Raw genomic sequence first — 9,464 nt, forward strand, 5'->3', positions numbered from 1 at the left:
GCTCCCACATCTGGCTTTACCTGGGTTCTGGAGACTTGCAATCAGGTACTCACGTGGCAAGGACTTTATCCGCTGAGCTACCTCCCCAGTCCAGTCTGTTGTTTTATCCGGGGGAGCAGCCTCCTTTCTCCAGTTAACCTAGTTCACAGCTACATTTGCATATGGTCTCAACTTTGTCCACAGATTAGATTGTAAAATGTACAGCCACGTTGGAAATAAAAGTATGATCCCCATACTTTTGGTCAAACTGTAAATAGGTCCATTTTGCTTGCCCAATGTCTATTCCTAATTCCTTGGGAATACAGGTGTGTCCATCTTTTTTTTCTCCCTACTGTTAATAAAACGCCGTCAAAAGCAGCATAGGGAAGGAAGCTTTCCTTTTGGCTCCCATGGGAGACATGGCCGGGAAGGGCTCCAGCTCTGCTTGCAGGAACATGAGGTGACACTGTGTCTGAAATCAGGACAGGCTCCTGTCCAGCTGCCTACGACCTCCTCTTACCTTTTTAAAAAATTCAGTCCAGACTCAAGATGCCACCCACATTCAAGGAGGCTCTCTCCACTCTCGGCCCATTCCGACACTCAAGAAGTGTGTCTCCCTGATGATTCTCAGTGCAGTTAAGCTGATAATTAAAATTCATCACAATGAGCAAACTGAGGTGGCAAGTTTATGGCCCCGTGTGCCTGACCACACTCCTATGAGCATTGTGCACCATTACCGGAGTGCTTACTTCCAACTGACTTGGGTGTGTAACAGGAGCGGAACTGTGTGATCTTGAGGTAATTCTCCTAACCTTTCCTGCGATCACCAACCCGGTTTACATACACACACACACACACACACACACACACACACACACACACACACACACACACACACACACACACACACACACACAACGGCTGAACCACTTTCCACCTCTGCCCGCAACGGTTTAGCGCACCCTCTTTGCTTTATCAAAACTGCCCAAGGACGGGTCTGCAGACTCCTTACTCATGGGGTGCAGGCTGTGGGAGAAGCCTTTTCCAGTTTAAGGCTGTTTCAGGAGGTTACTCCTGAGCCACTAAGGCACATTCGCCACATCCGATCGTGGATCTCCTTAAGCATTTTTCCTAGAGACCTCCACTCGGCCTCACCTGGAACCCCACTTAACTACCACAAAGCTGATGCCTGAGGCAGAAGGAAGCAGCAGTGCTCAAACGTTTCACCCCGAAGTCCGGTCGGCTTACACAATCGTGCGCAGCCCGGCTTCCGCTCCCACGCCCAAGTCTCTGCCCTCGCAGGCCTGGAGCCTAAAGCGGGAGGAGGAGACAAAGGGAAAGCGCGCGGCCCCTCCCGGGTTACTCTCGGTCAGCACCCGCCCCCAGGGTCACTTGCGTTCACTCGGCCCACAGCGCCTGACCCCACGCAGCCAATCAGCAGCCGCCCTGCGCCCGCTCCAATCAAGACGCGCCGCCCCTGCAGCCTGAACCTCAGCCTGGGAGTGCTAGCTACGTTGGGATGCTGTTTGTCCCTGTCGGGGAGACACAAATGCAGAGCGGTGGCCTCCATACAGGAACCCTGTCATGAGACATCGGACAGTAGGGTTAGGCCTCAAGAGCTTGGGCATCAGGCATACATTTCTGTTCTGAACTCCTACTTTCACCACAAATTGGCTGGTGTGACCTTTACCAAGCTATTTGATAACTCCACTTGACTCAAACAAAACAAAAATTCTACACAGGGCACCAAGAATCTTTCAAGGGCAGGAGAGATGGCTCAGCTGTTAAGGGCATTGTCTGCTCTTCCAGGGGTCCTGAGCTCAATTCCCAGCAACCACATGGTGGCTAACAATCATCTATAATGAGATCTGGTGCCCTCTTCTGATGTGCAGGTATATATGGAGACAGAACACTGTGTATGTAATAAATAAATATTAAAAAAAAAAAATCTTTCAAAAGCTCCAGTGTGTTCTGAAGACATAGACACAGGTAGTGGATGGGTGGGGGTGGAGCAAACGGACCGGTGGCCACTGGTTGCTGGCAGAGTCCTTACCCTGCGGGGCAACCTGTTTGCTAGGTCTGGGGTGTGCATGCTCCCAGAATGTGTGATGCCCAGATGTAGCGCTGCAGGGTTAGGATAGCGTTCAGAGTTTGTGGGAAGGTCAATGCCATAAATTTCCCCTGACCTAGGAATGCTCCTCTACAGGTGAAGGCTACGACTGAGGCCTTGGCTCAAAAATCAGTGCCATTTTCCCTCTCTCATGATCCTGGGAGAACAGGAGAACAGCCATTCATCATGTGCTAGAGTCACCCTTTATTGCTGAACAAGATACTATTTTCCAGAATGATATATTTGTGTGTGTGTGTGTGTGTGTGTGTGTGTGTGTGTGTGTGTGTACATATATATACACATCCATATATACACACATATATAGGCACCACTTGAGTGCCCGGTGTACTCAGAGTTCAGAAAAGGGTATAGAGTCCCCTGAACTGGAGTCACCATGTAGGTGGGACCTCTGGAAGAGCAGCCAATGGCCTTAGTCATTAAACCATCTCTTCAGCCCTGCATAACATTTTCTCATGGGAAAAGATAGGGATGGGGTTTGGGTCCTATGTTATATTAGGGTCACATGTAACGTATGCAGCGCCATACTGTTCTGACTTGGCCAGTGCCTGCTTTTTTGTCCCCTCTCCCTTCTTCTACCCTTATCTCTGCCTCGGGCTACCCAGGCCTGCCACCTCTGCACACCTTGCCCCTTTTGGCAGGGGATAAAAGCAGATGAGGAAACAAAGGGATCAGCCATCCAAATGTCTTTAAATCTACAGCTCTAGGCAACAGCCTACACAGTGAGCCTGCTCCTGAACAGCCACTATATATACACACAAGACAGAGGACAGGGTTCAAGTTCAGCAGCTGACTCGCTTCACAACTCCTCCACGCTCTGAAGCAGAACCCAGCTTCAGTGTTGGAAGTCCCGAATTCTACCCTGTGGTCTCCGGTCTGGTAAGTTCTGGGCATCTGAGAGCCAGTATACTTGCAGAAAGAGAAGGGGAAGTTCCTAAGCGTCAGTGTGTGGGGGCTTAGGAAACATGGGGTCCCTAGTAAACTAGAGGCCAAGTGAACTCAGGCTCCCAGAAGGACCTTCCATATGAACCAAATCACCTGAAATGGTCAGGGGGGTGTCTGAGTTTGACAAGACAGATCAATATTTGATTCTACAGTTAACTTATAAAGTACAAGACGTGGGCATATCAAGGAAACAAAATCGGAGGTAAAGCATTTCGTTGTGTGTTCTGGTCATTTTGAGAGCAGCTGTCCACAACACTAACCTTCCAGTTTTTGTTTTGCTGTAAAATTAGACTGTCTCTGCTTACGCCTGAAATACTTTAATGAAGTGTGTGTGTGTGTGTGTGTGTGTGTGTGTGTGTGTGTGGCCCAGCTCCAGCTTAGAGGGCTTCAGGACTCCAGGAGTTCTTATTCTTAGTGAATGGGTGGGACAGCATTGAAATGGACACCCATGGACATGTTTGGGAGCCATAAGAAGAAAACAAAGATGAAGGGATCCAGGCTCGTATCAGAAAGGTTCTGAAACATAATTCTACTCTCTGTAGCCACATTTCTACCAAAATGTTTAACGTAGCACAACGTTGAGATTTTGAGTTAAAGAAACGTAACTGGAAAGGATAAAGCATTATTTATAAAATTGTTTCTTGGGGGGGCTGGAGAGATGGCTCAGAGGCTAAGAGCACTGGCTGTTCTTCCAAAGGTCCTGAGTTCAATCCCCAGCAACCACATTGTGGCTCACAACCATCTATAATGAGATCTGGTGCCCTCTTCTGGCAGCCTGGCTCACATGCAGGAAGAACATTGCATACATAGTAAATAAATAAATCTTTTTTTTTTTTTTAATTGTTTCTTGGGCCAGAGAGATGCTCAGCCATTACAGGATAGGCTCACAACCAAAAGTGTCAGAGTTGGGCTTCTAGCACCCACCCCTGCCTCTCCATCCATGAAAAGCATTTTTTTTCCTTACTTGCATTTACCTAATTAGGTAAATGCTAACATCTTTTTTTAATTGTTCCTGGAAAGGACGGTTACCCATCTTCCAAATTTGGTGTTGTGGCTGTTATTTTGTCTTGTTTTGAGGAGGAGGTAGCCCCGCGACAGTGTCTGACTCTGTAGTTCAGGCTGGTCAGGAGCTCGCTGCATAGGCCATGCTGGCTGTGAGCTCACCTCTTCTAGCCTCTGGCTCTGTAATGCGAAGAATACAGGTACATGCAACAACTCCAGGCTTATATTATTTTACAACAGATCTGGAAATTGTCCAAAAATATTGGTGCAGGACCCAGTGGCACTTATGTGAAATCCCAATACTCAGGAGCCTGGGACACTGAGATTCTGACATGCAGGTCAGGTAATATACGGCCTCACTAACACACAACACACACACACACACACACACACACACACACACACACACACACACACACGCATACACACCCCAATAAAAACAATAATAGTTCCTTGAACCATATAAAGCATAAGGCAAATACAAGCCACTTCCTCTGCTTTCTACTCCCGTAACCAAGGCGTAGCAAGCAAATTATTCTCGCTGAGCAATCTGTTCTTAGTTGGATTCATAGGTCAAGGGGACTTTCCCTGCAGCTAAGCCTACTTAACCTGGGCACTGAGGCAAGACCTGCGCTTGTACTCCATTCTTCCCTGACCTGCGAGAACATAGATTCCATTACTCTCTCCTGACTTTCCACTCCCTCTTCTGACAGATTTCCAGCTCCTCAATGACCACCACAACCACCACCATCACAAAGTCTCCCTCTGTGGGGCTAAAGAATGAAGGAGAGACATTAGAAAAGATTCTCCAACAACTGGGAGAAACCATCCGCCCCGAAATGAAGGAAGATATACATGACCCCAGCTACCAGGATGAGGAGGGGCCCCCGCCCAAGCTGGAGTACGTCTGGAGGAACATCATCCTTATGGCCCTGCTGCACCTGGGAGCCCTGTATGGGATCACGCTGGTTCCCTCGTGCAAGGCCTACACCTGGCTCTTCGGTGAGCAGCTCCTCTTCCTTGCCTTGAGCCAGTGCTCTTGGTTTTTCCCTTTTCCTTAATGAAGTCCACTCTGACCCAGGTCAGTGGTCATGTTTTGAATAGGATTCTCTGTTCTTTTTCCCTTTGGCTCCTAAGGGGTTGGCTGGACCTGAGACAAGAGCTTAGTTGGATGAGAGAACGTCAGTTTTGGGAGGCCTTAGCATGGATGCTAAGCCCATGTGCATGGTGGCTTGGAGGAATAGACTTTTCTGTGTGTGTTCCTTGCTTGCCTGTCTGCCCTTTCCCTGCCTGCCACAAGAGAAGCAGGGTCTCCCTAGGTACTGGACCAGGGGCTTTCTGAACTTCACTTAGAGTCAGTCAGGGAACAAAGCAAAGGAAGACTGTACAGGAGAAAACAGAACACGGCTATCCAGTTATCCACACAACTCTTAGAACTTCACCCCTTGTCTAGACAAGGCTGGTTTGCCCTGGAGGAAGGGGACACCATCTCCCAACTCAAAGGCACAGGTGTGTGTCTTCTCTACACAGTGCAGCATCAGGGTGCAGTATATGCTGGTCAAGATGCTCTCAGAGGGAATCCAAGATGGCGGCGAGCAGTGTGGACCATGTTTAGAAGCTCCAGTTTAAAAAAAAAAAAAGAAAGATGCTCTTAGAACGCACAGGTAGCAGAAATGTCCCATGCCCCTTCTCCCATCCAGCCTGCCACTGCTCATCTCATCCCTTCCAGTGTTAGGGGCAATGCATTAGTCTTCCCTGTCCCCAGCACACAGTTCTTTGGCGGCCATCATAAGTCTCAAGCAGCCCAACCTTCAGGCTGTTGTACTGAGGGAGACAGTGTGTCCCTGGCCTGCCTTAGCTCTGGCCCTCGGGGAGTCAAGGGCCTGGGCTGATGGCATTGCTGCCCCTGGCATCGAGATCTGTCACTTCCTGAAACCTGAACCTGGAAGAGCAAGCAGGGCCTGTGCAGACGCCTGGGCACTTGCTGCTCTGGCCAGTTCTCCTCAGGAAGACGCTGGGAGGTTGTCTAGCGTTAGTGTCAGCTATGAGTTCTTTCCAGGCACTCTCTCTTGGAGGGTCAAAAAAAATAAGGCTAGTAGGAGAGATGTTAACTCCATCTGCCCAGCTGCTCTTAGGTCTCATGAGAGATCTGGACTCCAGTGCATCATCTAGGAAGTTTTCCCATTGCCTCGGGGAATGCAACTAGGACCGTTTCTTGCCTCATGACCATGAACCAGTGTCGCCTAAAGCACACTTTCAGGTTTGGGAAGATCTTGCTCTTCTCATCACATGGTATGACACTCCCACACACAGAGATGGCTTATCTGTAGGTCATGGATCTCCAGATCTCCGTCCTGTTCAGGCAGCTGCGTGGCTCTCTTCTCCCTCTGAGAACCCCAAACTCGCGCTGCAGCATAAGAGACCCAGAGCATGGGTAGCATTCCCCTATAAACTATGGATGCCCCCCTTTCCTCCTCCTCCTCCCTATACGCTGAGGGGCAGGGGAGCACGTGACTTCAAATAGTTTCTGCCCCTACTAGTTCCTGTCCAGCTCAGGCCCTCCTTGTAGGTGTCATTCAGTTCAATTCTGAGCTGGACAAAACTACCTCTGTTTGGGGGGCCTCAGTTGTTATTCAGGAAGTGCAATGACATCCTAAAGCCGAGGTTGTACTTGACCTCTTTTTGGTATCTTTCCACTAGCAATCTGTTATTTTTGCCTTCAGGAGGACATAGGGCCATTTGCACGATGTGTGGGATCTTCCAGCCTTAGAGTTCTGTAGCCTTTGAGGACCCACTGTTTCCAGGTGTCCCTTAGAGTATATGGCCGTTGCCAAAGTTGTCATTGTTTTAAGCAAGGTCCCAGCTTTTATGCTACCAATCAGAGGAACAGATGGCTACACTCAATTCCCATCACGGACTATGCAACTTCCTGACCTCTTAGAGGTCAGTGAGGTGGGACATTGCTGACGTCAGGAAGTATTGCTAGAGCCGGAGCCAGAATAGACTGATTGCTGCTAGAAACCCTAGCTGCAGCCCACGGTTCCACTTTGATCAGGCTCATGCTCCTGGAAGAACATAGCATGTACGTCATGCATCTCCTCAACTGTGAAGTCATGTTAATAGAGCCCAAGCCATTTAAGGTATACAGTGAAAATAAGAATATTAATATACTTGCTGAAGCTCGGGCCTCTGCACATATGATTTTTATACAGAGCTGGCTGTCCCTGATATAGCCGGCCTTCTGACATGCTATTGTGCTGGCTGCTAACTAGTCCCTGCTCTCCACTGCATGTGTCTCTTCTGATTTGGCAGTGCTCAGATTGATCTGGCTGCTGTTCTGAGAACACCCATGTTTATGGGTCCTTAGCCCTGTAGGATCCGTTGATGGCCTTCTGCCACGGACTGAGTTCTAGAAGCATCGGTGGGCAGAAGATAGGCGAGTGACAAACAGAGACAAACCCAGAGGTGCTGTTTGAATCTGAGTGTATTTTTCAGGCAAGCAGGCTAGGTTTTTATACACATTTTGAAACAGGGGTGTTTTTTCGTGGTTACATTTTTTTTTCATACAATTCAAAATACAGGATGCAGAGTAATAATGTTGGCATAAATCTTGAACAATCATTCATAAGTCATTAGATTGGTATCAGTGCATGTGCCCTCTTTATCAAAGGTCAGTGTTCTCTCATTATGCTAAACATCTGTGAGTCAAGACAGTTTTTTTTTTTCCTTAGCTCTTCCGCTAACTTAAACACTTTATTTGTAAGTCATAATCTGAACTATGATTAATTCTTAGCCATGTTTTATTAACAAGTGGAATGGAACTTAGCGGTAAACTTGCCTGATGACCCTTGGTTACAGTTTCAAGTTAAGGGTCTCCTAGCAACACAGTTACACCTGAAGAGTTCTTGATAAGAAAGTAAAAACAGAGGCAGAAAAAGAAACCAGCCAGGATGTTCCAAAACAATGAGAAAACAGAAGAGCTGTAATCAGTTACTCCTGGCAGGGACATCAGACCCCTTTGCAGGAGGCTCTCCCTTGGGTAGGTGTCATCGCTTCGGGTTCTGTAGGAACGTTTGTCACACAAACTCCACTGGAGGGGTCGTGACAGCCTTCAACACAGAACCTGACATAATGCTCCCTAACCCTAACCTTGGCTTGTCCTGTTCCCTGACCTATGTCCTCAGTGCCTGGCCCTCCTTAGCCCATCTCCACTTCTAAGTGCAGAGTCTGTGAGGAGATGGTGTTCTACTCAAGTGGTGAAAGTTTTTTGGCTATAGAGGACAAGGCCTCCCTGGGACAGTTAGAAACACTTCAACAGGACAGAGGCAAATAAGCTCCCAGGTCTTGAGCTGGTTACCGGGTGAGCCAAGGCACGTGCTTGCTTCCATTCCTCTCATGTGTTCTGTAGGCAGCTGTATCAGCAGATGCTCTTAAAGTTCTTCAGAAAGAGGATGGGCCTCCCTGCCCACTGATTACCACTTCAGCCAATTAGTGAAGGTTTGACTCTCCCTCTGTTGAGAGGGCAGCCTGGTCTCCTCTCTGGCTAGTTCTCTTACCCATATGTTAAGACAGTGCCCTGCCTGTATGCCCATATATTTGAATAGGCCCCATTTCCACTGCTTTGGTGCCAAAGGATCCTGCTTCTATTCATAACCCTAGGATTCATGAGAACACAGATTCCCTTTCCAAGCCTTACAAAGACACAAGAGAGCATCAGAAAGGGTGTCCTAGCATTCTTACCAGATGAACTTGGCTGCTGGTGACCTCTACTGTCTTTTCCTGCAGTATATGTGTCATATGCATTTTCTGGCCTGGGCATCACAGCTGGGGCTCATCGCCTGTGTGGCTGCTGGTGACCTCCACTGTCTTTTCCTGCAGTGTATGTGTCATATGTATTTTCTGGCCTGGGCATCACAGCTGGGGCTCATCGCCTGTGGAGCCACCGAAACTATAAAGCTCGGCTGCCACTGAAGATCTTCCTCATCCTCGCCAACACCATGGCCTTCCAGGTAAGAGTCCGGCTCTGCTCAGCTCTTGTGTATCACTTCTGCTGATACTCCAGGGCAGAGTAGAGGGACTGGAAGGCCTGAGAGGAGCCAGCAGGGCAGCCATCACCTCTCCCAGTCTTCTGTGCTCAGCTCAAGTACATGCTTAGTTCTGAGGTTGACAGACCAGGGGATAACTCAGAATCCCTGGGTAGGCAACAGCTCTCTGGTTACTACTGGGTCCTATGCTTGCACACAGGGTACTTGAGATGGTCTTTTAGCATAAAAAGCCATCACACATTAGTTAGATACTGACCCTGGTTTCCTAGACCATCAATAAACATTAAACTTACACTCTGTGATGCCTCTCATAGGACCCCACCCCAATGGGAGTGAAAACAAAGTGCTGCAGACCAAGGACTCTT

At 48.5% G+C, this 9,464-nt stretch overlaps 1 protein-coding gene across 1 annotated transcript; it reads left to right on the plus strand.

The window, feature by feature from the left end:
• Nucleotides 1-2,888: 2,888 nt before the first annotated feature.
• On the plus strand, nucleotides 2,889-5,130 carry LOC127189629 (acyl-CoA desaturase 1-like). Its single transcript, XM_051146628.1, has 2 exons — nucleotides 2,889-2,986; nucleotides 4,768-5,130. Exon 2 carries the CDS (start codon nucleotides 4,783-4,785, stop codon nucleotides 5,113-5,115), a length of 333 nt encoding a protein of 110 aa, XP_051002585.1. The 5' UTR covers nucleotides 2,889-2,986; nucleotides 4,768-4,782; the 3' UTR covers nucleotides 5,116-5,130.
• Nucleotides 5,131-9,464: the final 4,334 nt, after the last annotated feature.

The sequence above is a fragment of the Acomys russatus genome, chromosome 5, assembly GCF_903995435.1.
Source record: "Acomys russatus chromosome 5, mAcoRus1.1, whole genome shotgun sequence".
NCBI classification, from domain to species: Eukaryota; Metazoa; Chordata; class Mammalia; order Rodentia; family Muridae; genus Acomys; species Acomys russatus.